The 27138-nt window shown below is 61.2% G+C and overlaps 3 protein-coding genes and 2 long non-coding RNA genes across 5 annotated transcripts; 3 read left to right on the top strand and 2 right to left on the bottom strand.

Annotated features, from left to right (window-relative positions):
* The first annotated feature begins 345 nt into the window (after nt 1-345).
* PHPT1 (phosphohistidine phosphatase 1) lies at nt 346-1993 on the top strand. The gene is made up of 3 exons (XM_082469539.1): nt 346-656; nt 1050-1174; nt 1726-1993. Exons 1-3 carry the CDS (start codon nt 497-499, stop codon nt 1816-1818), a joined length of 378 nt encoding a protein of 125 aa, XP_082325665.1. The 5' UTR covers nt 346-496; the 3' UTR covers nt 1819-1993.
* Nucleotides 1994-2813: 820 nt separating this feature from the next.
* LOC309664359 lies at nt 2814-5208 on the bottom strand. The gene is made up of 2 exons (XR_014265721.1): nt 5089-5208; nt 2814-3833 (listed from the first exon to the last, which is right to left on the bottom strand). It is a non-coding gene; the product is annotated as an uncharacterized lncRNA (long non-coding RNA).
* Nucleotides 3828-12305, top strand: MAMDC4 (MAM domain containing 4). Its single transcript, XM_082469541.1, is given in 24 exon segments — nt 3828-4282; nt 4285-4405; nt 4479-4652; nt 4732-4886; nt 4888-4980; nt 4982-5339; nt 5490-5615; nt 5789-6363; nt 6623-6707; nt 6805-7212; nt 7373-7504; nt 8052-8168; nt 8331-8465; nt 8605-8741; nt 8812-9031; nt 9134-9271; nt 9381-9499; nt 9586-9676; nt 9830-9976; nt 10161-10295; nt 10398-10525; nt 10622-10730; nt 11253-11428; nt 11556-12305. Coding segments are annotated over 24 exon segments (4008 nt in total). The 5' UTR covers nt 3828-4195; the 3' UTR covers nt 11598-12305.
* A 432-nt stretch (nt 12306-12737) lies between these two features.
* EDF1 (endothelial differentiation related factor 1) lies at nt 12738-16442 on the bottom strand. The gene is given in 7 exon segments (XM_082469538.1): nt 12738-13188; nt 13748-13841; nt 14131-14291; nt 14652-14703; nt 16222-16326; nt 16328-16375; nt 16377-16442. Coding segments are annotated over 7 exon segments (573 nt in total). The 5' UTR covers nt 16428-16442; the 3' UTR covers nt 12738-13126.
* Nucleotides 16443-16668: 226 nt separating this feature from the next.
* On the top strand, nt 16669-23624 carry LOC309664356. The gene is made up of 2 exons (XR_014265718.1): nt 16669-17028; nt 23105-23624. It is a non-coding gene; the product is annotated as an uncharacterized lncRNA (long non-coding RNA).
* The last annotated feature ends 3514 nt before the right edge of the window (nt 23625-27138 follow it).

Here is a 27138-nt window from a genome sequence, read left to right as displayed (position 1 = left end):
GGGGGAGGGAGGCCCTCGGGCACAGGGGGGGAAACCCGGAGAGAAGCCAAGGGACAGCGGGAGCGGACAGCGGGAGCGGTGTGGGGGAGGGAGGCCTTCGGTCACGGTGGGGGAGGGGGTCAGGGCCGGCGCGCGTCCCTTGGGCCTCATGGGCCTCCTAACCCCCACCAAAGGGGCCTGTCACCCCGCCCCCCACCCCCGAGCCCCCTGGAAAGGAACTTTTCCGTGGGCTGGATTGAGTCACCACCTACTCCCGGTTCCAAGTTCCTCTTTAAGCGGAACCGGCGTGGTGTCCGGGCTGCAAGGAGCTGGATCGCGATTGGCCAGTCTGTGCCGCGGGTTGGCCGCGTGGTTGGCTGAGGCACTGGGCTCTGGCAGCATGACCCCGCGGGATTGGTCAGGGGCTCCCAGGCCCCGCCTCCCGCACTGTTGGCGCAGCCCTGGGTCGCGTGGGGGAAGGGCCGCGGGCCGCAGGGGGTGAGCGTGCTCCGGGAACATGACGGCGGCGGACCTCCCCCAGATCCCCGACGTGGACATCGACTCCGACGGCGTCTTCAAGTATGTGCTGATTCGAGTCCACGCGGTGCCGCCCTCCGGGGCCCCGGCCGGGGAGAGCAAAGAGATCGTGCGTGGCTACAAGTGGGCTGAGTACCACGGTGAGGGCGGGGCGGAGGGCCAGGGGGCGGGGTCTCCGGCGTCCGTGGGCGGGGTCTCCGGCGTCTGTGGGCGGGACTAGCCACGGCTGTGGGCGGGGCCGAGGGGCGTAGTGGGAGGTGATCCTGCACCCGGTTTCATCTCTGGCTCGCCCAGAGGAGCGTGGAGTACCCAGAGTCTGGAGTATCCAGATGGTCCTGGAAACAAGGAGCTGCCATGGCCCGACTCCTCCCTCCTAGTCCCAGCGCCCCTGCCTGGGTGCACCCCCTCCTGCCTTTCATCCCGTCCCAGAGGGTCTCCTCTCCTGGGGAGGGAGCTGCTCAGAGCGAGGCTTCAGACCCCTTCAGCCTCCAAGGGCAGCCAGGGCTCATGCTGAGCCCCCCTTCCTATCCCAGCGGACATCTACGACAAGGTATCAGCTGAGATGCAGAAGAAAGGCTATGACTGCGAGTGCCTGGGGGGCGGGCGCATCTCCCACCAGAGCCAGGACAAGAAGATCCACGTGTACGGCTACTCCATGGTGAGCCCACAGCCTCGGGCCTGGGTGGGCCGAGGGCCCCAGTCCTAGCTTGGGGAGACCTGGCCCTCCAAGCTGCCTGACCTGGGGTGCTCAGAGTTTTCCGGCCCTTCTCAGCGGCAGAACCCTCCATCCAGGGCCTGTAGGCTCCCCATTTCTCATGTGGCATGACACAAGAAACACACAGGGTGGGAGGGAGCCACCCCCTGCTCCTCTGCTCTGGCGGGCTGCGTGCTGTTCCTGGTCCAAAAGGCCTGACTGCTGTCATCCTTTAGTGCTTTGAGGCCATCAGTGCTGGGGTGAAACTGAGAGGCCCCTGCCCCTCCCTTCACCAAGCTACCAGCAGATACACGGGGGCACCTAGAGGGGTCTGGGCCTCCAGCTAGAGGAACCTCCCTCAAGATCTGCTCACACTGGTGGCCACGCTTCCACAGGAGAGCGCCCTGGGGTGGTCGGAGGGGATGACAGCCCCCTCCCGAGCTGTCCCCTGGTGTCCCTGCTGACCGGGCGCCCAGAGCCAGGACCGGGCTGTGAGAGCTGCCTTCTCCCTTCAGGGTTACGGTCGCGCCCAGCACTCCATCTCCACTGAGAAGATCAAAGCCAGGTACCCTGACTACGAGGTCACCTGGGCCGACGACGGCTACTGAGGCCCACCCAAGGCCAGCCACCTCCAGCAGCCCACTCGGAACTCTGCTCTCCAGGCCGCCTCCCAAGAGGCTGGGCTGCACCCCCTGGCGCTTTGCCACCCTAGCTAGGCCTCGGTGCCCAGGGTTACCTCTCTGGGGAGAATTAAAAGCATCGTCACCTCCGCTGGTCCTTGAATGCTGTGTGTCTTGGCTTGTTTGTTCCTAGGTCACCTCTCTGTACCCCCGACTAGAGTGGGGGCAGCGGGTCACTTCTGGCTGCCCCTCACCCCGCTCCACCCCTGGGGGCCCAGGGAGTGGCAGTGCACACTCAGCCCTTTGGGGCCTGATAAGGGGGCCCCTGGGCTGATGCCCCCATTTATGGCCTGATTGCTTCTCCACGCACCTGCTATCCCCAAGGACATCTGGGAGGAGGCCTGATGAGCCTTTACGCAAGGAGCTAGGGCTGAGTCCCTCGGGCCTGCCGAGGCGGGGACCCATCCCAGTGTGCGGGGAGGGCAGGCGCCAGCAACCACCCTCCTGGCCAGCTGCCAACTGAGGTCACGAGTCAGGCAGTCTACGACCCCTTGACTCCAAGGTCAGGTCCCACAGCACTGCGCCGCAGCCACAGGCTCCGCTCCAAGTAAACAGGCAGGGCTTCAGACTCGGAGCTGGGAGCCCCTCTCCCAGGACCCTTCTCTCGCACAGGGCTGTGGGGAGCGGAGGTGCCCCTCGCCGAGGCTGTGGTCCTGCTGTGCCAGCCTCCTGTGGGCCTCCAGCACCCTCACGGGAGCCTCTCCAGGCAGGCGCCATTGCGACCGCGTGTGAAAACGAAAGACTTCCCTGGTGGTCCAGTGGTTAAGAATCCGTCTTGCAATGCAGGGAATGCGGGTTCGACCAGGGGTTAGGGAACTAAGATCCCACGTGCCGCAGGACAGCTAAGCCCACGCACTGCAACTACTGAGCCCGCGCACCACAACAAAAGATCCCACGTGCCGCAACTAAGACCTGACGCGGCCAATAAATAAATTTTAAAATGAAGATGAGGAAACTGAGGATCAGGTGAGACAAGCTCCCCAGGCCGCATGGTAGTAAACTGTGGGTGGAGCCTGGCTCCAAATCCTCCACAGGAGTCGGTGCCACAAGCCCCAGAGTCTCGAGGCTCCTCTGGACCCTGTGCCTGGCAGCGTCCAGCCCACGCTGTTCAGGACACTTGTTGACGAATAGTCTGGTCACCGTTTGTAAGTGAGCAAGCGAAGAGGAACCCACAGGCTGAGTTATGGAGAAGGCCAACGTCCCGGGTTGTTGGGGCTGCCCCCCCCCATGCAGGGAACTCAGGGGCTGGGTGTGGGGTTTGCACAAGCTGGTTTCCTACTGGCAACCTGGGCCAGGCTGAGTTGAATTCCCAACAGGCGTGGGGACAGAGACCCCAGGAGAAGCGGCCGAGGCCGGTGTCACTCGGTGCTGTCTCCAGTGGGGCCTCCACCCGGCAGGGCTGGGCAGCAGTGGGCATGATGGTCGGAGCCTGACCTTTGGCCTGAAGGAGCCAGGCAGGTGGGAGCCCACCTAGGCCAGGGGCCCCTCTCCTGGATGCTTTTACAGCCGGGCGCCCGTCCTTGTCAGCGCAGGGCGGGGCCAGGTGAGGGGCCTCAGGTACAGATGGGGCTGAGCCCCGCTCTCCAATTAAAGTAGAGTCAGCCTGTGGGGCCTCGGGCTGAGAACCAGGCAGAGTCCGCACCAGGCTGGCCGGTGTACACACTGCCCCTTGGTCTCCCTCCCTCTGGCCTGACCATGTCTCTGCCCGGCCACCTCCTGCCCGCCTTGGTCCTGCTCCTGGGTGAGTCGTCGGGCCTGGTTCCCGAAGCAGCAATGTCCGGGGGCTCGGGTGCTGGGCCTACAGAGAAGGAGGGCTGCAGGCCCCGGACGGCCTGCGGTGGGGGACGCAGGCGAGCCCTTGGGGTCCTGGGGACGGCCCCGCCGGGGAAGCGTGCTGCTCTCCCTGGCCTCAGTCTCCACCTGGGCTCCAAGGTGAGAGGGCCCTGCAAGCAGATTGCAGTCAGCCACTCTTGACCTGGACAGAGCTTTGGGGGGCCTGGGCCGCCCGTTGATGCACCCCCTGAGGGGCTCCCTGCTGGCAGCCCCTCCGCTTCTTGCTGGCCTCCTGTCCTCTTCCCCAGGGAGTGCCCCACATCAGGGGTCCTCGGTCCCTCGCTCGCCCACGCACCACCCCCCATCCTGACACGCAGCCAGCCTCTCCAGGTTCAGTCATTCTCTGCTTGGCCCTGACAGGGACTCCCCAGGTGGCAGTTCTCTGGGTTCCAGGCCCCCAGACACAGACCCAGCCCCCTCCCTGCATGACTTCCTGGCCTGGACCCCAAAGCAGGGTGACCTATGTCCTGGGATGCCCGAGTCTGAGCAGTTTCTGGGCCATGGAACAGTCCCAGGCAAACTGGGATGTGGGGTCTCCCTACCCCAGGCCACCTGGCTGTCTCTCTGCTGGCAGCAAGGTCCCCGGGCTGGGCCTGGGTCCCCAGCCGCTGCAGAGCCCCCCGCGAGGCCGTGTGCAACTTCGTGTGTGACTGCAGGGGCTGCCCTGACGAGGCCCAGTGCGGTGAGCCGGGGCCGGGCAGGGAGCGGGCAGGGCCGGCGCTTGCAGGCACCCCACCTGACCACCTGCCCTCCAGGTTACCACGGGGCCTCACCCACCCTGGGCGCCCCCTTCACCTGCGACTTCGAGCAGGACTCCTGTGGCTGGCGGGACATCAGCACCTCAGGCTACAGCTGGCTCCGAGACAGGGCAGGGGCCGCGCCGGAGGGTCCAGGGCCGCGCTCGGACCACACTCTGGGCACTGACCTCGGTGAGGCCTGGGCGGGTCTCCACACCAGCCCTCCCCTCTGTGCTTCCCGCCCGGTCTCCTGACCTCTTGGCCCGGCCAGGCTGGTACGCGGCTGCTGGCACACACCGTGGGAGACAGGCAGCCACTGCAGCGCTGCGCTCCCCCACCCTGCACGAGGCAGCCCCCTCCTGCGAGCTGAGCCTCTGGTACCACGTGGCCTCTGGAGGTGCGGGCCCAGGACCGTGCGCCCCGCGTGCGGGTCCCAAGGGGAGGGACCGGGAAAGGAAGGGGAGCTGCCGCAGAGACGGGAGGGCGCCCCCAGGACGGGACGGGCAGGGGCCCTGGGGCAGGGGCCACCAGGCTGGGGGAGGTCCCGGGGCCTGAGATGCCTGGGACGCCCCACTGCAGGTGTGGCCGAGCTGCGGCTGGAGCTGACCCACGGTGCGGAGACACTGACCCTGTGGCAGAGCTCGGGGCCCTGGGTCTCAGGCTGGCAGGAGCTGGTGGTGCCCACCGGCCGCATCCAGGGTGACTTCAGGGTGAGACGGGGACAGTCCGGATGGTGGGGGCAGCGGGGAGGGTGTGAGCTCTGCCTGAGATCCCAGGGACCTCGCTCTCTTCAGGTGACCTTTTCTGCCACCCGAAACGCCACCCGCAGGGGTGCTGTGGCCTTGGACGACGTGGCCTTCTGGAGCTGTGGGCTGCCCAGTAAGGTCCCCAGGCCGCGAACGCACACCTGGGTGGGGGAGGGGTTAGCAGGAGCCCGTGGTCCCCTCATTCCGGCCTTGAGCCTCTCCCCAAGCTGCCCTGCCCCGGAGCCTTGGGGTGGGGTGATGGGTTAACCCTCCCCCACCCTAGCCCCGCAGGCGCACTGCCCCCTGGGGCATCACCACTGCCAGAACAAGGCCTGCGTGGAGCCCCACCAGCTGTGCGACGGAGAGGACAACTGCGGGGACCGTTCAGATGAGGACACGCCCACCTGCAGTGAGCCGGGGGTTGGCGGGGCCAGGGGCGGGGGCTGTCCCTTGGCACGGTCCTTCTGGGGGTGAGGCAACTCGTGTCCACCTGGAGCTGGGGCCATCAGCGCAGGCCCGGGGAGGCGGGGGGCCCAGGGAGGAGGCCCCGCGTGGTAGCCGGAGCCCCGCTTCCCGCCCTAGACCACCACACGGCCACCGATTTTGAGAGGGACCTGGGCCTGTGGAACCACTCAGACGGCTGGGCCCGGAACCGCAGTGCGGGCGGCCTGCAGCACCCCGCCTGGCCGCACCGTGACCACAGCCGGAACAGCGCACAGGGTGAGGCCCCCCGGGGACCCCATCTGCCACCCGGGCCACGCTCGGCCACAGCACCCCGGCCACCCCGGCTCACGCCTGCTGTCTCCCCAGGCTCCTTCCTGGTGTCCGTGGCCGAGCCCAGCGCCCCAGCCATCCTCTCCAGCCCCGAGTTCCAGGCCTCGGCCCCCCGGAACTGCTCGGTGAGGCGGGTGGGGGACACAGGTGGCCACCCTGATCACCTGGGCCCTGGAGAGTCTCCCCTGACATGCTCGCTCCCCTTCCAGCTCACCTTCTATCACTACCTGCACGGGTCCGAGGCCGGCTGCCTCCAGGTGTTCCTGCAGACGCGGAGCCCTGGCGCCCCCCAGGCCGCTGTCCTGCTGCGCAGGCGCCACGGGGAACTGGGTGCCGCCTGGGTCCGAGACCGCGTTGACATCCAGAGCAAGCACCCCTTTCGGGTGAGGGTGGCAAGGGCAGCATCATGCAGGGACGTGGGGAGGTCCAGGGGCCCCTCAGGGAGTCCGGTCTGGGCCCCTCCGCTGTCTCAGCAGGAAGGCAAGCCAGAGCGGAGGAGGGGCTGCCTGCCGAGGCCCCTCCTGCAGAGCTGGGGTGGTGATGGGAGGGGGCGTCCAGCGATAGACAAGTACGAGGTGTGGGTCGTGGGGAGAGGGCTCGAGGGAGCAGACCCAGGGATGACAGAGCCACCTCTGCCCTCAGATCCTCCTGGCCGGGCAGACGGGCCCGGGGGGCGTCGTGGGCCTGGATGACCTCATCCTGTCTGACCACTGCAAACCAGTCCCAGGTGAGCCTGCTGGGCGCCCCCCTGCCCACCCCCCGGGCCCCCGTGAGGAGAAGCACAGGCCCCGCCCACCTGCCTGATTCCTGCTCTGTCCCCACAGAGGTGGCTGGCCCACCTCCTGGGCTCTGGGCTCCAGGTCCCCGGTCCCAGCTGTCCAGCCTGCAGCCCTGGAATTTCTGCGAGCCCGGACATCTCTTTTGTGGGGACCTGTGTGTCCCCCCCGAGCAGCTGTGTGACTTCCAGCAGCAGTGCCCTGGGGGCGAGGACGAGCAGGAATGCGGTAAGAGGCGGAGCTGGGTGGGGGGAGCCCTCACCTCCCTTCCCCCAGACCCGCCCCGCTCGCAGCGGTGGGCGGGGCCGTTCACACCGGCTGCCATTGCAGGCACCACGGACTTCGAGTCCCCCTCGGCCGGGGGCTGGGAGGACGCCAGCGTGGGGCGGCTGCAGTGGGTGCGTCTCCCGGCCCAGGACAGCGGGAGCCCTGGCACGGACGCCAGCAGGGCCGCTGGTGAGGCCCGAGTGCCCCGCCCAGGGCAGCCTGCAGCCTGCCTCGCAACTGCACCCGCACAAGGGTCCCCGCTCTGCCTCTTTTCACCGGGGAGGGTCTCGGAATTGGGGGGTGTCCCCGGTTCTCAGAGATCAGCTCTGAGAGGCCCACTCTTCCCCAGGGCACTTCCTGTCTGTGCAGAGGGCCTGGGGGCAGCTGGCAGAGCAGGCCCGCGTCCTCACACCCACCCTGGGCCCCTCTGGCCCCCGCTGTGAACTCCACATGGCTTACTATTTTCAGAGTCACCCCCAAGGTACCGCTGTCCCTCCAGGCCCTCTGCCCAGCCCTGGGGCGGGGGCGGGGCGGGCTGGCCCACAGTGACCCTTTACCAGGCTTCCTGGAGCTGGTCGTGGTGGAGGGCAGCAGCCGTGAGCTGGTGTGGCAGGCCGCGGGCAGCAGCTCCGGGGGCTGGAAGGTGGACACGGTCCTTCTCGGAGCTCGCCACCGGCCCTTCCGGGTGAGGAGGGCAGCCTGGGGCGGGGGGTGGGCACGCGGAGCCGGCCCTGACTTACCGGCCCATCCCCCACGCCCCCGTGAAGCTGGAGTTCGTTGGGCTGCTGGACCTGGACGGCCCTGGCCAGCAGGGCGCGGGGGTGGACAGCGTGACCCTGAAGGACTGCAGCCCTGCGACGGTCACCGAGAAAGGTGACCACCGTGGCCCAGTCCCCACCCAGGGGCCTCCCACCCAGGCCTCCTCGAGGGACCCCCGGGAGTCCCCAGTCCGGGAGCAAGTCTCTCCCACCCTCTCGGGGCTCAGGAGGGGTGCAGGGGCTGCTGACCCCCCAGTGCCTCACCCCCAGAGATCTCCTGTAACTTTGAGCGGGGCACCTGCGGCTGGCACACCGGCCACCTCACAGATGCCCACTGGCACCGGGTCGAGAGCCGTGGCCCTGGGTACGACCACACCACGGGCCAAGGTGAGGCGGGGCGCCCCGACCCGGGGGCAGCTCTCAGACTCAGAGCGGCCTCTCGTACCCTGGGGGGCTCCCAGACCGGACTCCCAGGGGGCAGAGGGGAGCGCTGGGCTGAGTGTCCCCAGCCTGGCGTCTCTGCGGCTCAGCCCCATGGCCCGCCTGCAGGCCACTTCATGCTCCTAGACCCCACGGAACCCCCAGCCCAGGGCCCCGGTGCCCACCTGCTCACCTGGCCCCAGACACCCGCGGCCGCTCAGGAGTGCCTCTCCTTCTGGTACCACCTCTACGGGCCCCAGACCGGTGAGACCCCGTGCTGGGCGGGGCCACAGTGGAGGCCCACGGGGGGCCCCGAGTTCTGTCTCCGGGACCCTCGGGGCTCTAGAGGGGGTGAGAAGCAGGAGTCGGGCTCTTGTCCCCTCCAAACCCCGCCTCCCCCTAGGGACTCTGCGCCTGGCGATGAGGCGAGAAGGAGAGAGAGAAAGGCACCTGTGGTCGCGGTCTGGCACCCACGGCAACCGCTGGCATGAGGCCCGGGCCACCCTCCACCACCCGCAGGACTCCAGCGCCAAGTATCAGGTGAGGCCCGGTGCCCGGCAGTGGTGGGCAGGGCAAGGCCTCAGCCAGCTGACCCCCCGCTGCCCCCCAGCTGCTGTTCGAGGGCCTCCGGGACGGGTACCACGGCACCATGGCGCTGGACGACGTGGCTGTGCGGCCCGGGCCCTGCTGGGCCCCCAAGCGCTGCTCCTTCGAGGACTCGGCCTGCGGCTTCTCCACGGGGGGCCGGGGCCTCTGGACACGCCAGGCCAACGCCACGGGCCAGGCGGCCTGGGGCCCCCCTGCAGACCACACCACAGAGACGGCTCAGGGTGCCGGCAGGGGGTGGGGCAGAGGCGTGGGGTGGGGGTGGGGAGCTGGGGGGCAGGGGCGGGGTGAGGGGGGGCCGGCAGGCTGACGCTGGCACCCCCCAGGGCACTACATGGTGGTGGACATGAGCCCGCAGGCCCTGCCCCGTGGCCACGTGGCTTCCCTGATCTCGGAGGAGCACAGGCCCCTGGCCCAGGCCACCTGCCTGACCTTCTGGTACCACCTGAGCCTCCGCAACCCAGGTGAGGGGCTGCCGGGCGCAGGGGCCGTGGGTCCCCTCAGGCCCTGACGTGGAGGCCGTTGGGGAGCCGCCCCGCTGCTGCTGACCGGGGCTGGCTGCTCGGGCGGCAGGCACCCTGAGGGTCCACGTGGAGGAGGCCGAGAGGAGGCAGGTACTCAGCATCAGCACCCACGGAGGGTTTGCCTGGCGCCTGGGCAGCGTGGACTTGCAGGCCGAGCGGGCCTGGAGGGTGAGAGGGGTGGAGGGCCTTCCTCACCCCCACGGGCCGTCCAGTGCCGACCAGACGCGAGCCCCCCCCGCCCTGTGCCCGCCCAGGTGGTGTTTGAGGCCGTGGCCGCCGGCGTGGAGCGCTCCTACGTCGCGCTGGACGACCTGCTCCTCCAGGACGGGCCCTGCCCTCGGCCAGGTGGGAGCCCGTGGCCTGGCCCTGGGACCTGCCTGGCTCCTGGTGGTACCGGCTCCGTGCCTCCCCCACGACGCCTGGCCTGAACTCTACCCCCCGCAGTGGTGGTGCCCCGGGGATGGGGGCAGCGCCGCTTATTGCCCAAGTCCCTTGCAGCTTCCTGTGACTTTGAGGCTGGTCTGTGTGGCTGGAACCATCTGCCCTGGCCTGGCCTGGGCGGGTACAGCTGGGACTGGAGCAGTGGAACCACGCCCTCCCGCTACCCCCAGCCCCCTGTGGACCACACCCTGGGCACAGAGGCAGGTGGGTCTGAGTCGGGAAGGGACCCCAGAGCCATACACACCCCCGGGCACACACCTCACTCACCCCAGCCCAGGCCAACCGGCCCAGCCCAGCCAGGCTCCCGCCAGGGTCAGAGGCCGAAGGTCGGGGGGGGGGGGCCGGCTCCATCGGGTCCGCGGGGCACCGCGCCCTCTCTCGTTCCCAGGCCACTTTGCTCTCTTCGAAACGGGCGTGCTGGGCCCAGGGGGCCGAGCGGCCTGGCTGCGCAGCCAGCCACTGCCCGCCACCGAGGCCTCCTGCCTCCGCTTCTGGTACCACATGGGCTTTCCTGAGCATTTCTGTGAGTCGGGCCGGCAGCATGGGTGCTGGGGGAACCGGGCACGGGGGCAGCCCCACCTCCCGCCAGGTCGGGGGCCTGACACCCCTGGCCCCCTGCTCTCAGACAAGGGCGAGCTGAGGGTACTCCTGAGCAGCGCCCGGGGTCAGCTGGCCGTGTGGGGCGCGGGCGGGCGCCTGCGGCACCAGTGGCTGGAAGGCCAGGTGGAAGTGGCCAGCACCGAGGAGTTCCAGGTGAGGCCGGGCCGCCCAGAGCCAGGAGACCTCAGGAGCTCAGGAGGGGCCATCCTCCTTCTCGGGTCCACCCAGCCTCTTCTCCCTCCCGGTTAGATCGTGTTTGAAGCCACTCTGGGCGGCCAGCCGGCCCTGGGGCCCATTGCCCTGGATGATGTTGAGTACCTGGCCGGGCAACGCTGCCAGCTGCCTACACCCAGCCAGGGTAAGCCCTGCTCCGGGTCTGGGCCTCCACCAGCTTCGGTGGTTCACGGCCCACGTGGCTGCCAGCGGCCTGCTCCTGGCCCAAGAGACCAGGAGAGCCACCGGGCCGGGCCCTGCACCATCCCCTCCCTCGCCCGCTGTGCCCCACCCCAGGCTGGGCCGCCCCTGGTCCCTGTTCCCTCAGGACTGGGGTGCCCCTCCCCGGCCTCTGCACTCCGTGCTCCCGCTCCCAGTCAGGCCAGAGACCACAGCCAGCCTCTTGCTGGAGCACCTGCGGTTGCTGCTGATTCGTGACAAAGGCTGGGTGGGGCTCTAGCCTGGGGCCACGACTCCCCCGGCTCTGCAGCTGGCAGCCGCCTGCCCGCCAGGGCCCGGCCTCAGCTGGGAGCCTTGTGTGGGCACGACTGGCGCCCCTCCTTTAGCGGGGGGCCCAGAAGTCCTCAGGGCTGTGGGGACAGCCGTGCCCGGGCATGGGGCTGACAGGGAGGGCGCGGATCCCGGGTCACGTGCCCTGCGCCCACAGGAAACACAGCAGTGGCCACGTCGGTGCCAGCTGCGGTTGGCGGCACCCTCCTCCTCCTCGTGCTGCTGGCGCTGCTTGGACTTGCGGGACGGCGCTGGCTGCAGAAGGGGGGCTGCCCCTCCTGGGGCGAGACAGACGCCGTGGCCCCCAGCTTTGACAACATTCTCTTCAACGCGGTAGGAGCCCTGGGGGGGCGGCGGGCAGGAGCCCCTGAGCCCTGCACTCGGCTGGATGGTGAACAGGACCCTCCCGCACGCGGGGCCACCGCCGCCCGGTGGTCACAGAGCTCCTCCTTCCTCCTAGGACCATGTCACCCTGCCAGCATCGGTCACCAACGACCAGTAGATGACGCGGAGAAGACCCTGGCTCCTCACCTGAGCTCCCCCCCTTCCTCAGCAACCTGGCCCAGGGACCAACACCTTCCCCACCCACCCAGGACACGTCGAGTCCCTGCATCCCTCACCCTCACAGGGGCTGCACCTACACACCCCAGCGATAAGTGCCCCGGCCCACGAGAGACACCCCCGCTGGCCAGCCAAGGTCGAGGTCTGCACGTCCTGCTCTGCCTGTCAGCAGGAAGCGGGGGCTCCTCGGGCTCCCCAGACCCAACCCGACCTGCCCAAGAGTATGTGCTTGGGGGCCCCTCCCACGTGCCTCAGTGACTCAGGAGACTGGAAACAGGCAGGCCACGGAGACGGCGCCAGGGGCTAGAGGCACCAGGAGGGAGGCGCAGCAGGACCCTGAGAAGCCCCTGCCCCAGGCCAAGCGAGCCTCCGGCCAACCTAGTGGAACTCTGACCCAGGGCCCATCAGGGGCCCTGCCTCACTGGGCGATTCTGCATCTGATTAAGACAGAGAGAAATCCCCAGAGGTGCTGGTGACAGACTTAGGAGCAGACACTTCACTGGGTCCAAGGTGGCATGGAGCTGAACTTGTAGGAGGAATGCCCTGTGTCCCCTGTCCCAAATAAAGGTCGCCGTGTCCACCCTCCCATGGTCAAGGTCCCCGCCCACATGCCACCCTCATCTAATAAAATGGAGCCGAGTCTTTCTGACCTAGGGACAGTCCCAGGCTCTGATCTTCCACGAGGGAGATTCAGACACCACCCGACAGGTCTGGAAGACCCCCCGGGCATGGCTGTCCTGGGGCAGGGGGTGACGGCCACACGTGCACGGCCAGGTGCTCCCTGGACTCCAGCCCAGGTGGCTCCACCTTGCCACCCCGGCCCACTGGGCTCTGCACGGAATGATGTGACCAGGGACTCAGTGCCAGAGGAGGGCCAGGGTCTGGTGCCAAGAAGCTGATGGACGCCCACTAACTGTCCCAGCAGAGGTGACAAGAACAGCCTGCAGAGCGGCCTTCCTGGCCCTCAGACTCCCCCCACACTGCTTCATGAAAACAGCCCTTCGCCACACCGTGGGCCAGAGGGAGGGGGAGCTGCGGGCACACGAGACGAGACTGGACAGCAAGGATTCAGCACCAGCAGGAAGGGCGACACATGTTTACTAGCTTCTCTACGGGCCGGGCTGGAGACGCAGCTCCTCTCCCAGACGGCGGCCGCCCACCCTGTGCGCGGTGGTCCCCCTCCGAGCTCCCTGGAGCCGCACCCGTGCCGGGGCAGACCCCGGGGGAGAGGAAGGCAGCGCTCTGCACCCCACGCGAGGGACGGGGACAGGGAGGAAAATAATCAGGAGAAGCAAACACTCCGCAAGGTTTTGTTAGTTTGACAGCAGGTACGGGTAGAGGGGGTTCCCGGGCAGGGCTATCGCCCTGTGTTCCGCACAGCCGCGTGAGGAGACCCACGCTGGCGCTGGTGGTCAAGGGGAACCAGCCAGACGAGATCAGCCGGAACGCACTGATTTCGAGGCTTTGTGTTCATTTCGCCCTCGGCCCCTTCTCGATCGGCTTCCCAATGTCTCTCCCCCGGAGCTTGAGGCCTGAAAGAGCCACCGGCCCATGACCACTGCAGCTCGCCCCCCGGATCTTCAAGGCACAGGGCAGCGCCGCAGCACCCCCACCCGCTGGCCCGCAGCGGGCAGCGGCACCCTCACCGACCCTGAGCGCGGGCTGCCAGGCTGCACTGGAGGCGGGGAGGGGGGGCGCGGGGGGAGGGGCGGGACGCCGATGAGCACGGTGCCCACCACACTAGATTCCACGCCTGACCCTGAAGAGCACGTGCCTGCCCACCTTCGCGGGGACAGAGGACGCCCCTTCCCAGAACTAGGCCTCCTCGCTCTGGGAGCCCCGCGGCCGCCAATGCTGGGGGCGGGGCAGGGAGAGCGAGGCCCACAGCACAGGGGGCTCGAGGAGATGCCAAAGGGGGAGGCGCCCAGACGCTACTCGCTCGTGGGAATTTTCTTCAGGCTCCAGAGAATTCCGGGGCCCCAGGGGCCTTCCTGCGCCCCTCCTCACCAACCCCACCCAGGAGGGGCGGCCGTGCTGCGCCCGGTCAGGCAGCAGCAGCCGAGACCCACTGAAGGATGGCAGGACACTCACCGATGGCTCTCTCGATCTTGCCCAGAACCTGGTTGTTAGGAATGGCCCGGCCACTCTCATAGTCCGCGATGACCTGTGGCTTTTCGTTGATTTTCTAAAGAGAACGTGTATTTGCACACATCAGTTCCAGAAGGAGATGCTGGGGGACTAGAACACAGCCAGGTGAGACGCCTCAGGCGCCGCCCCCCCCGGGACAGTGTGCAGGCCGAGGGCCTGAGCGGACAGCAGCTCAGGACGTTACAGCTGACTCGTGTGGCCCCCCCAGAGGCCTCAGGGTTCCCAGGGCAAGAGCGAACTGAAGGCCTCAAGTCACCAGGCAAGCGGAGCCCACGCCTCCCGCCTGCCCGGCCACGGCCTGGGAGGGGGGGACCCGCTGCGCTCACCGTGGCCAGGTCCTTCTGCGTCAGCCCTTTGCTCTGCCGGCCCTGCTGGATCACCTTGCCCACCTCCAGGGTCACCCGGTCGTGGTGCAGCTCCTCCGTCTCCCGGTCCAGCTTGGCTGTGTTCTTGGTGATCGAATGCTGTTTGTTCTGGCCGGCGGCCCCTGGACCGGTGCGAGGCAAGAGCAGAGGAGAGGGTTTGCAACAAAGCCGAAGGAGAGCCGTTTCAGAACGGGAACCAGGCCCGAGAGGCGCCCTGTGCCCCGGGTGACGTGCTAAGCCAGGCCACCCAAAGTGGGGCCAAGAGCACAAAGTCCAGAATCCGTGGACTAAGGAGGGAGAACAATCCCTCCTGACCTGTGCCGGCCACAGCTGCCCTGACAAGACCTCTGACAGCTCCCGGCTCTGCAGCGGCTTCAGCTGCCGGCAGCCACGCTGACAGCCCGGGGGCAGCACGCACGCATCTGCAGATACGAACCCCAAGAGCAGCCCCTGGTTTCGCGAGGGGACGCACGAGTACCTACATTTCTTGGAAGTCTCCACATCTTCTCCTCGTCTCTGAGCTGCTAAGATGGCCTAGAAAATTAGCAAGTGTGTTTCGGTCAAATTTAGCGTTGCAGTATCTGGCAAACACCAGTTTAGGCTGCTGTCAGCCAGTCAGCGCACTGCTAACGCCTGGTGCTTTTTGAGCCCGTGAGCTCCGAGCTCATGCCCCTAAGCGCCGTGCTACGTGCCTAGTACCTGATGCTTTTTCAAGGACTGACAAGTAAATGCTGGGTTTAAACCAAAGCTTGTTATACAAATCCCTCTACAACCAAATATCCAGGCAACTCTCAATAAACTCCTGCTAAGGAAAACAGAAAGAGCTCACATCTTTGCTGCTGAAGAAAATGTGCTAATGGAGTCCTTTCAGAAACCCACACTTGAAATAGATTTACCTCTCTACTACACTCTCCTGCAAAAGCAGGAAGGAACGTCAAGTGAGGACCTGGTCTGGCCTTCCTCAGCCAATCCGGCTCCTAATAAAAGACAGTACGTCGCGCAAAGCCTGCAGCCCCCGTCCCAAACATCAGCAAAAACAGCGACACCCCTTGATCTACAGTCACCGAATATTAACGTAATGTATTTCTTGAAGCTTCTGACACCTCAGAGACATGACTGTGCGACATTCTCAGTGTGACATGTTCACAGATGCTTTCTAGAGCTGTTCACACGATTCCTAGCTTGTGGCTATTAAGTTTCCTTTGGGAAAAAAAAAAAGAGAGTGAGTTTGGTTTTGACTAACTGAGAAGTCCTGGGCAGGTCAATGAATGCTGGTCACCAGGGCCAAAGCTAGTCCTGGCCCAGACCTGGCACTGCGTGTCTAAGGCTGGCCCAAGGCGGCCTGAGAGTAGAAACAAGCAGGGGTGGGGACTGAACTGCCCTTCCCCTCTTCCCTCACACCGACTCACAGACGAACCCCTGATGGACTAGCCAGGGAACCTTCTGCCCCACATACCCCTCAGGGCATGCCGGCTACCCTTGCAAGTTGGGGACGCAAGGTCCACCCGCATGCTGGGTCCTAGGCCACCTCAGCCTGGGGCCAGGGACCCCCTACGACCGGCAATGTGCTTCAGTGGGCTCCACAGGCGGCAGCAGACTGGCCAGGCACCCGGCAGCCCGCAGAACCGAGAAGGAGACCCTGGGGCGGGGGTGCCAGGCAACCGTGCCCCTGTCCCATCCCTTCCCTGGACCCACCACCTATCTGCGCTCCATCCCCCATCTCCGCCCCGAGGTCCACCCCGCTAACCTCGCCCCGCTCCCCTCCAGTCCCTATGTACCTGTCCCCACCAAGAGGTCCAGCGCCTCGCCCGCAGGCCTGTATCATTGCCCTAAGACCATCCGGACCCTTCCACCCCCACCCCGCCCCTGTCTCCCACTCCTGCCCCTGGCCCCCGTCCCGTCGCCGCCCCCTGTCCCCGCTCCGCTCCCACCCGGTCCCCGCTCCAGTCCCCACTCCCCGCCCCCAGCCCCGCGTCCTCCCCGCCCCCGGCCCCGCGTCCGCCCCGCCCGCCCGGCCGCTCCTGGGCCCCGAGGCCCGCGCTGCGCCCGCACCTGCTTGGACTTGGCCTGGGCGGCCGTGGGGCCCTTTTTGCGCAGCACCGTCACCGTGTCCCAGTCACTCTCAGCCATGGCGGGGCAGGCGGGGCTGGCAGTCCGTCCGGCGGCTCCGCGGCAGCTGCTCGAGACCCGGCGTCGCGACGTCCCCTAGTCGCTCGGCCGCTTCCGGCGCCCGCCTCGGGCCCGCCCCCTCCTCCCATTGGCCGGCGGCTCGGGGGCGGGCACTTCCCGCGGCTCGGGGCCAATCCTCGCCCGGCTCGTCTGTGGAAACGCCGGAGGTGCGCGAAGTGGGGCGGGAGAAGTCGCGGCCGAGGCGCGTGGCTCCTGGGGGGGGGCGTTGTGTGTGTGTTGGGGGGGTGGGGGGGCGGCAAGGGGCAGCTGGAAGGGCGCTTGGGAGCGCTGGGGGGTGATGAGGGGCATGTGGGGCAATGAGAGGTACAGGGGCCGTGGGCGGGGAGGCGAGAGGATGAGTGGGTGGGAGGAAGGGGAACCCGGCTTGGGGAGGCGGCGCAGGGTGGCTCTGGAACGGGGTCGGGGCGCAGGACGTGAAGAGGAGTACTGGGAAGGGAAGGGGAAATGTGAGTAGCGGGTGCTGTGCGCCGGGGCGAGAAGGGGAGAAGAGGGGACTCGGGGGTGGGGCAGGTAGGGGGAGGGAGACTGGGGTCCACACCTGGTTTCCTGGTCGCACCTTTGGGGATGGGGATCGACCAGCCTCGGCCTGGCCTGGCCTCTCGCAGGCAAGGTGGGCGCGCAAACTGGATGCAAGGGAAAGCTAGCCTCATCGATTTTCCTGCAGTTGAGGTTAGTTTCTGTTTCATGCCTTTTTTGGTCACCTTGCACGCAAATGGAAGTTCTTCTGTTTCTCTGGAGTTCTGCTCACGTGATGCAAAAATGATGGGGGCCAGGGTGCAGGTTAGGTGGGGCCTGAAGCAAATATATTTTGTGGGAGGACTCCAAGGAAATATATAAAATTATAAAAACAAAATTAGTTACAAAAGAGAATGTTTTTGTATAACATGTATATTTTGAATAATATAATGTATGCATAACTTTACAGTATGTAATATAACGTATAGCTAATATAACGAATAAGTTATTTTACAATAACTTTGTAATATTTTATAGTTATTTTATGATAATCTTATATAATGAGAAAATAAGTCAATAAATTATAAATTTTTAAAAACTGACAAATGCCACACATCACAAAATTCAGAAAAATAACGTTTGTATGAATTAATGAATGCATCTCTAATGCTTTTGCTTTCATTTTTGGCGTATTCTCATTGAATGCCGCATCATGACTTTGCAGAATTGTTTTATGGAAAGAACAGAAAGACAATTCAGACATTTTTCTAACTTGTGTGATCAAATTTGTCTCTGATTGCTAGCGTCGACCTTGGTTTGGGTAATACTTGCGCTTCGCATAGATGTTCTCGCTTTTTGTAGCATTCTTATAGGTTTATGCTCCACAACACAGGAATTCTGATAAATGTGTACACTTTAATAATATAATATCCAGTTATCTTACCAGCAAAAGCAAGTATATTTAGGAATGCAGAGGAATTACAGTTCAGAATATTAAAACTGTGGCAGACCATAGGCAAATCGGGAGAACAGGAAGAACTTGCTTTTATAGGGAGAAGGGGGAGTTGGGACGGGCTGTGATAACCAAAGAGTTCGGGGAGCTGGGGGCCCAATGGAGGCTTCCTGTTGGCTGGACTGCTGTAGTGTCTGATTGGCTGGGCTGTTGGGGTGTTGGGGAGTGGAGGGAAGTTTCCTTCCTCCTGCCTGACGGTAAGTAGAGGCACCTTCCTGCCCAAGATGTAGGCAGAGATCTCTTCCTGTTTGGGGTAATTGACATGCATGGCAGGCTTGAGGGTGCACCGTACAGGCCAGTCCCGAGTCGACTCCAACTTTGGCTGAGTTTTCCGTAATTAGATCCACACATTCTATCCAGGAGTCAGGACAGCCGAGTCCTCTGCTAACAATTTTGCACAGACTTCCATTTGGTTCATACGACAAACCTTGTTTCTCCTTTGCTCCGCGTACTTCCAGCTCCAGGCGCTGTGCGGGTAGGTAGTTGGCAGCTGTAGAAGACGTACCTGCCCCAGGACAGGCCAGCAAGACTGTGAACAGCATAAAAATATCCCATATACCCCAACTCAGGCTCCTCTTAGTGGGGTCCCAAAAATGCCTGTGGTCACTGCAGCGGGCCCAGGAAGAGTGTGAAGAGAGAGGGGGCTGCTTGGAAAGAGACAGCGGTCTTAACCTATTTCAGTCAAGATATCCTACTCCTGGAACTTAAGCAACACCCGGCCATGGGAACCCTCGAGTGAGGCCCTCTCTTGAGGGCTGTGATCCCCAAAGGAGAAGTTGCATCAGCTCTGTGGTGTCGCACCTGCCCTGGTTGGCTCAGCCCAGAGAGGGGGCATCCTAGACCTTGGTGTCTTCTGTCCGTGCAGGTGTCTGCCAGGATAGCCATCATCACATCTGGCCCTTGGTCAGGAGTCCAGGTCTGATGCCAGAGACCTCTGCAGCCTCTGTCCTTGTGGCATGAGCTACCACCAGGGCACAGGTGGTACAGGTGTCTGTGCCCCTCCCCCCGACCCATTCCCTGTCGGGTCACCCACGCTCACCCCCTCCTGGCTCTGGGTGCTCCTGATTTACTCAGGGTCCATGGGAGAGTAGCTTTGGGGGCGAAGCTGCAGCAGGTGGCATGGAGAATCAGCTTCAAGAGGCCTGGTGAGCAGCTCACATCTCCCCTGAGGTGCCACACCACTGCTGTTTAATGAATCTCCTGCCTGCCTTGTTTAAAGTAACCAGTGTCACACATCTTCATTCATGGAGAAGAGAAAAGAGAATTCTGTAGCCTTCTGGAAAACAAAGATAAAACGTGGCTATTTCTATATTTCCAAAATAAAGATATTAACTTGAATATTGTATCCCTGATGAAAATTAGATATTTTTTTTTATGTGGCCCATTTTTTAAAGTCTTTATTGAATTTGTTACAATATTGCTTCTGTTTTATGTTTTGGTTTTTTGGACGCGAGGCATGTGGGATCTTAGCTCCCTGAGCAGGGCGCGAACCCACACCCCCTGCACTGGAAGGCGAAGTCTTAACCACTGGACCGCCAGGGAAGCCCCTCCCTGATGAAAATTAGCATTAAAAGTTATCAACTAAATACTATCCAGTAAAATCTAGTAAATGTGAAGGTCTGTACACCTCATGAAGGAGGGGTTACTCACACATTTAAAGGTAGTTCGTGATCACCATGGCCAACAGCCCTTGAGGTGGCCCCATGATCCCACTTCCTGGCAGCCCAGCTTTTGTGTAATCCCTTTCCCCTCTGTAAACAAACATTTTTTATTGTGATAAAATACTCTTAACGTAAAAATTACCATCTTAACCATTTTTAAAGTGTAGAGTTCAGTGGCATTAAATACATTTATGATACTGTGAAACCATCACCCATAATCCATCTCCAGACTTCTTTATTTTGTAAAACTGAAACTCTGTTCTCGTGAAGCACTAATTCCCTATTCCTCCTCTCCCCCAGCCCTCGGCACCCACCACTCTACTTTCGGACTTTCTGACTTTAACTATTCTAGGAGCCTCATATAAATGGAATCCTACAATATTTGTCCTTCTGTGACTGGCTTATTTCACTCAGCATAACGTCCTCAAGGTTCATCCATGTTGCAGCCTATGTCAGAACTTCTTTCTTTTTCAAGGCTGAATAATAGTCCATTGCATGTACATACCACATTTTGCTTATCCATTCAGCCATTGATGAACACAGGTTGCTTCCATATTTAGCTATTGTGAGTAGTGCTACTGTGAACATGGATGTACATATATCTTTTTGAGACCCTGATTTCAGTTATTTGCATATGTATCCAGAAATGGAATTGCTGATCATATGGTGACTTTTTAATTTTTTGAGGAATTGCCGTGTTTATTTTTGAAGGATATATTTTATAAATATTGTCCCATTGTGTTCTGATCTCCATTGTTTCCAATGATAAATCATCTGTCATTCATATCTATTTTGATCATTGTCCCCTGCACGTAATGTGACATGTTCTCTGGCTGCTTCAAGATTTTCTCTTTTTTGGGGGGGGAGGGGGTTCCTATTATGTGCCCAATTATACCTTTCTTCATATTTATCCTGCTTGGGTTTGCTGAGCTTCTTGGATCTATATATTAATGTTTTTCATCAAATTGGGAAAAATTTCACTAGTAGTCAAATATTTTATTTATTTATTTATGGCTGCATTGGTTCTTCGTTGCTGTGTGCACAGGCTTTCTCTAGTTGCGGCGAGCAGGGGCTACTCTTTGTTGCAGTGTGGAGGCTTCTCATTGCGGTGGCTTCTCTCGTTGCAGAGCACGGGCTCTAGGTACGTGGGCTTCAGTAGTTGTGGCATGCAGGCTTAGTAGTTGTGGCTTGCAGGCTTAGTAGTTGTGGCTTGCAGGCTCTAGAGCGCAGGCTCAGTAGTTGTGGTGCACGGGCTTAGTTGCTCTGCAGTATGTGGGATCTTCCCAGACCAGGGCTCGAACCCGTGTCCCCTGCATTGGCAGGCGGATTCTTAACCACTGCACCACCAGGGAAGTCCCTAGACAGACACTTTGTGAAAAGAAGTAGCCTTTGGGGATTAGGAGTAACCCACTGAGGTTTTCCTTTGGGGAAGAGCCCTCTGGCCAGTGTGGAGGATGGGGGTGTGAACATGGGGTGAAGGCAGTGCTCAGGGGAGCACGGGTAGTGAATTGGACTGAGCAGGGCAAAAGGAGTGGTCTGAGGGGGCTGAGAGGGCTGAACACCCTGTGGAAACTAACTATGTCAGGTTGGATCAACAGACCAACAAGCTACTTGTTACTCATTGTTAACTTAAAAGTGATTGGTTACATCCTTTGTTAGTATTTTGATGAATATGACTGTACAAGTATTGTTCACAGCAGATCTACATAATGCATTATGATTCTACTTCCTTTCCCCTATCACTTTTTCCTTGTGTTGACAAGTGTCTCTAATTTTTTTGGTTAGCTGCGTGTTAATTCACTTCATTTTTATTTACCCCCATTAATTCATCCCCAGACTGTCTGTCAGGGCTGTAAATCTCCTCTCCACCCATCAGGTGACTGGCCATCCCTGTGTTTCCCAAGCCTCATCCTCTGCAGCCTGTTCTCCCCAGCAAAGTTGGGTGGGCTTCTTCCAGACCCAAGCCTGGAACTGTCTTTTGAGGAGTTTCTCCTCTCTCCTGGAGCCAATGCCAGCATCTTCTTTCCTTTCACTCTTATCTTGGTGGACAGGCTCTAGAAGCTTTCAGACCAAGACTACGTGGGAGGAAAATTTTTTGAGACACAGCATGTTTGAAAATGTCTTTATCCCGTCATCAACTCTCAGGGTGATTGATTGATAATTTGAGCAACAAATTACAGGTTGGAATATGTTTTCTCTTAGAATTTCAAAGTCAGGCTCTATTGTCTTCTAGTTTCCATATTACTGTTGAGAAGTCCCATGTCTTTCTTGTTGTCAGTCCTTTATTTATGACCTGCTTTGTGTGGGCTTCCTCCTCTCTCTCCCTTCTCACTCTCTCTCTTTGCCTCTGTCTCTGTCTCTCCCTCCTTGTCCTCTCCCTTCCCTCCCCCCTCCCCCATCTGGAAGTTTTAGGATCTTCTACTTGCCCTCCTTTCTATGCAACCTCAGGGTGATGGCCTTGATGTGCTTCCCCACCATGTGCTCCACACTCTAGACCCCCTAAATTTGGATAATAAGGCCCTTCAGTTTGGGAATGTTTTCTTGTGCTCTTTCCTCAATAACTTCCTCCCTTCATTGCTTGTTTCCACTTTCTGGAATTCCTATCACTAAGATCTTAGATTCCCTCCTGGGGCTGTGAATGTCCTTATCTTTTCTATTTTTAACTCCTTTTCTTTCTGCTCCATTTTGGGAGATTTCCTCAACTTACAACCCTTTCACTGACTTTCCTCTTTAATTTGATCTCACATTTTTATTTTCTAAGTGCTCCCTGCTCTAGTCTATCTGTTCCTTCTACAGCACTGAAATTTATAGCACCCTGTTCCACATATTCCTCTCTCTGTCCCTCTGAGGTTACCAAGTTTAGTTCTGGTCACGTTTTTTTTCAGGTACCTGCACCCTCCCTCCCCCTCCTTTCATCTGTTTTGATCTCTGTCTTTCATGCAACTGTCCCAACCCTTGGCTGTCTGTCTCATCCAAGAGGGTGGCCCTTGGGAGCAGCTGGGAGCCTCGTGTGCATGGCAGGACTTGCCAGGGTGGGCTCCTCTTTGGGGCGATCAGGGTGGGACAGAGCCATTTCGTCTGAGGGTCCCAAAGAGCAACATCTGGCCAACCCACTGTTTCCTGCTTAGCCTGACTGCCAGCCTGGTGGCCGCCGTGGGGAAGAACTGAGCCCGGCGTCCCTAGGCTAGAGAGCCCTTGGACTCATCACCTCCTGCCTTCCATAGCAGTGACGAGAGGGAAGGTGCCTGGCTGTGTGGGCTGGAGAGAGGATCTGGGGTCCAGCTGTCCCTACACAGTGTTCAGCCCCTCCCTGCAGCCCAGCCTGCTCTGGGGCCGGGGCCTCTGGGTTTGCCTGGAGCCAGCGCAGCTAGCCTCTGATGACCCCCCTCACTCTGGGACCCGAAGGGTAGATCGTACATGATGCAATTAGCTAAAGGTTCATTTAGTAATCCTAAATCATGTCAGTGATAAAATACAAATACTCCTCCTCAAAATGTCTCCTGTCGGCCGCTGGCACCGGCAAACTCCAGCACACTTTGTATCCTACGTGGAAATCAGCTACACCCTGTGTTTCGGGGGGACGTTCCTAACATTTGGGTGTCATGTGTACTTCCAGCCCTGGCAGAACTCTGCGCTCCTGCATTGAAACAGCAAAGCAGGTGGCATTAGCACCGCCACTACGCCCGACTTACTTCAACACTGTCGTTCTATACAGCCACTCAGAGTTTTCATTGGAATTTACAATCTTTCAACTGCGGAGATGTCTGAAAGGCACCAGGATCGGCTTTGACCAAAGACACTGACAGAATCACAATTTGCAGGACGTACATATGGTTCTTCCTAACTTGGTGCATCTGTGGTTTCAAGTGAAAGAAAATTACCACAAGTTTATTAAGGTCAATAAAAAGTATTCTTTGATCAACTACGAGTGAAAATAGATGGACAAATATGGCTGGACTGTCTATTGAACACGACAAGAAGAAAAAAGACTGATTGTGACAAAAGCCCTGTGAAATTTGCAGATAGTAAGACTCAAAAACAGAAACTGGTCTATAATGTTATTCATTAATGTGAAAAATGGATATGTTGGTGTAAGTATTCCCCTTGTTTTTGAGAAAATACATAATGTAAAGAAAGTTTTGATCCATCACTTTCCCCTTTTTTGTACTGTTTATTGAATGTATTTACTTTTTATTCACACGATTGTGTACATGAAGTTCAGCAAGAAAACATTTTCACAACTTGCTTTTCTTTTCAGCCATTGTCGTTGTCACCAAATACACTTGGTCCCGTGGAGAAGCGGAGTTAAAAGATCCATTGGGCGTCCCCAGCGAGCACTGGAAAGGCCAGGTGTGCGGGAGGAGAGGATGGGCTATGGTCCAGGAGAGGATGGGCTGTGGTCCGGGAGGGTGAGGGGCTGGACTGGGCAGTGGAGGAGGCTGCCAGCTTCCCCTGCGCACTGGTGGCCACTTCCTTCAGCTGCAGAAGGCAGGACCACTTAGACTGAGCTGGGTGCAGGGCCTCTACAGATGGCCAGGGGAGGGGAGGGGGCCAGCTGGAGAGGGTGGGCTGCCAAGGATGGGCCCGGGGTCTGGGGAAGCAAGGAGGTACGGTTGACAGCTGGCAGAACCAGGGTCAGAGGTCCCAGCTGGGCTGAAGAATGCTGGGTCCTGGACAGGTGGGAGCCCCGTGGAAGAGGGTGGCAGTGGTGGGGCGGGGAATGCCTGCTGTGGTGGGGTGCCGGGAGACCCCTGAGGGCCACCCCGAGCCTCTCTGACACAGAGCTGCGGACCTTGGCCAGGTGATCACTTGCTGGGTCCGAGTGTGAGCAGAGCCATCTTACGGTTTGCGGGTCCGAAGTGAGGCGGTGGAGCAAGGTCCCCACAGGGAGCAGGTGCGCGGTGCCTGGGCGGGAGTTCCGGCCGGAGTCAAGGGGCCAGAGCGGCAGTTCCGGATGCGGCCGGCAGAGGGCGCGCGCGGACCCGCCGCTGCTCCCCAATGAGGCCGAAGAGGCCGCTGCCCTCCAGGGACCCAGCTGACGGAGGACAAGGGCACACAAACCGAGTCTAGTCCCAGGGGGTGTGGGGGAGGGGACCCACTTAACACAGGGCCACCAGGAGAGAGACCTTCTCTAGTTGAGACCCTAGGACCTGCAGAGGGCCCAGGCTGAGCCCCTCGCCCGGGGAGGGAGGGAGCTGGTCCCGGCAAGGCACTGGCTGGTGTAAAGGCCCTGGGGTCGGGTCGGCCTGGCGATCGGAGGCCGGGGTTGGCCGGGGCAGCCCGGGCACCTGTGATTCTGCATGCGAGTTTGTCCCCCAGGCCTTCGGTTCTGGGTGTGGGGTGGCGTCCATTTTCTGAGATCGGCTGAAGGGAGGTGGGTGTTGAGTGGGGAATGTGGGCAGGGTGGGGGAATTTGGGGTGATCTTTGCCTTCTTCTTGGTACTTTTCTGTTTTCCAGAGCTTCCAAAATGACCTTCTGTTGCTTAAAACCAAATGCTTTTGAATCGGTGGTACCATCAGGTGGTTTAAAAACTGTGGGATGGTGTACAGTGACCACGGCCCGCTCCTTGGCCCCCATCACGTTGACTACTTTCTCCTGCACCCTTCCCAAGTCTACAGAGAGTACAAACGGACACGAAAACCATTCTTTTCCACCTTTGCTTACAGAGGACGCAGCGCTATGTGCACGCTGTCACCACCATGCTCTCTGCACCTCATTAGGGCCTAGGCGTGGGCGGTCCTGGTCCCAGAGCGCTGGCTGCTGCAGTGAAGCCAGCTGCGGGGCCTCACCAGCCTGGTCTTTCTCCTTTTCTTGGGGAGGGGCGGTGCTGGCTGTGCACTTCCAGGAGGGGGAGCGGGGGAGCCCCTTGTGGCTGGCTCCCGGGCAGGGGAATTCTGGGCAGAGCTGGAGGCCGGCCTTTCTGGAAACTCGTCCATCAGGTGATTACACAGTGAGAGTGAAAACAGCTCCTTTCAGAAGCTGCAGCCCCCGGTTGACCTTCAAATGTCTGAAAAACGAGAAAAGAAGCGGGGCCGAGCTCTCAGGACGGGAAGTGGGCCGTACTGGGAGGCTGGCTCTGCTCCGCACCGGCCTCTGCTCTGGGGACAGCACCGGGCACAGGAGGGGCAGCCCACGTCCAGGGTCCTAAGTGCGGGCCCATGGCGGCCTTCCTGCCTCCTGGCCCTGAGTGCTGTTCTCCCAGAGGCCTGGGAGAGTAAAGGATGGGAGGTGAGATGTCCAAGGGGACTGGCCACGCCAGTGGGGAGCGGAGGTGCCACCAGCATTCAGAAATGTCCTGGGTGCAGACCAGGACCCGAGGGAGGAAAGCCAAGGGGGCAGGCCCCCCTCCCCGGGAAGGGGGCCTTGGGGCAGAGTGGGTGGCCGCGGCAGAACCCTCCCCGGGGTCTGCAGGCCCAGTGGGCAGCTGATGGGGCCTCTCCTGCCTGGCCGGCGAGCTGTGCAAAGCCAGCGTCCACCGCAGCATCGACCTGGATCTGTAGCCAGGCCCACGCCTCTCTCTGGGGGGCACTGAGGCACAGGACAGAGGCCCTAGACCCCAGCCCTCAGGGGGCAGGTGGATGACGCAGGCCCCCTCTAGGGTCTGCTCGGGGCTGTCCCAGCCACCTCCCCGCATGGCTGCCTCAGAGGCTGAGTTTTGCTTTCTTTTTGGCAGGAAGGAACCCGCGTGGGAATCCCCTGAGCTGCCCGACGACCAGAGTGAGTCATCCCTTCTCCAGCCCGCCTGGATCGAGGTGTCACCCTTCTGAGCTGGCAGGCGGGGGTGGGCTGGCTGCTTCTCAGTCAGCAGCCCCTCCCTGCCGAGGCTCCCTCTACCCAATCTCAACTGTCTCACACACACACACACACACACACACACACACACACACACACACACACAGTGTATTCAGGAAAATCCTCTGAAACTGGCAGTCTGAGAGATATGAAATCATTTTCATGCTGGAAGCATCGCCAGGTCCTTCGAGTGGGGCTCAGCCCTGTCCGTGCCGAGGGCTGCAGGCAGCCTCCTTCCCGGGAAGCAAGACCTTCGTCCAGGAAATCTCTTCGGGATGCAGGGTGGGCTGAGGGGGCCCTGAGCCCAGCGCTTCTGTGCTGACCCCGATGCTGGAAGGGTGAGTGAGGTCTGACCCCCCCAGGGAGTCACTGCACAAGGCAGGCGAACGACTTCCACTTCACCCTGAAGAAAGAGGCGTGCTGCTGAGCGGGGACCTCCTCTCTGCAGCAAGAACCATTTCCTTCTGTGCTGCCAGTGGGTTCACAGGACGGCCTCGGCTCCCCAGACCCTGGGAGGAGAAACCTCCTTACGACTGAGAGCTCGGTTAGTTATGGGCCTTGAGGGAGACCTCATGGAACGCGTAGGTGAGGACTGGGGAGGTTTCCACGGCTGCTCGTGGCAAACTCAGCCTTGAAGTTCACGGAACTCGTAACGGAGGCCTGGTGGCCTTGCTGCTGTATCCCGGGGATGTGGCGTTTGGGATCGGGGAATTCCGACTCCAAACCAAGTAATGATTTATGCAGTGTGATGCGAGTACTTCTGGACACAGCGTGGACCGTTTACATCATGTGGCTTCACAGCCTGCCTATGTCGTTTACTCTGTCCTTGAACAGTTTGCGTGGCTTCAGACGCTCCC

The sequence above is a fragment of the Balaenoptera physalus genome (assembly GCF_965194825.1).
Source record: "Balaenoptera physalus genome assembly, chromosome: 7".
NCBI lineage: Eukaryota > Metazoa > Chordata > Mammalia > Artiodactyla > Balaenopteridae > Balaenoptera > Balaenoptera physalus.
Note: the sequence above shows the minus strand (reverse complement) of the source record. Positions and strands in the feature narration are given on the sequence as shown.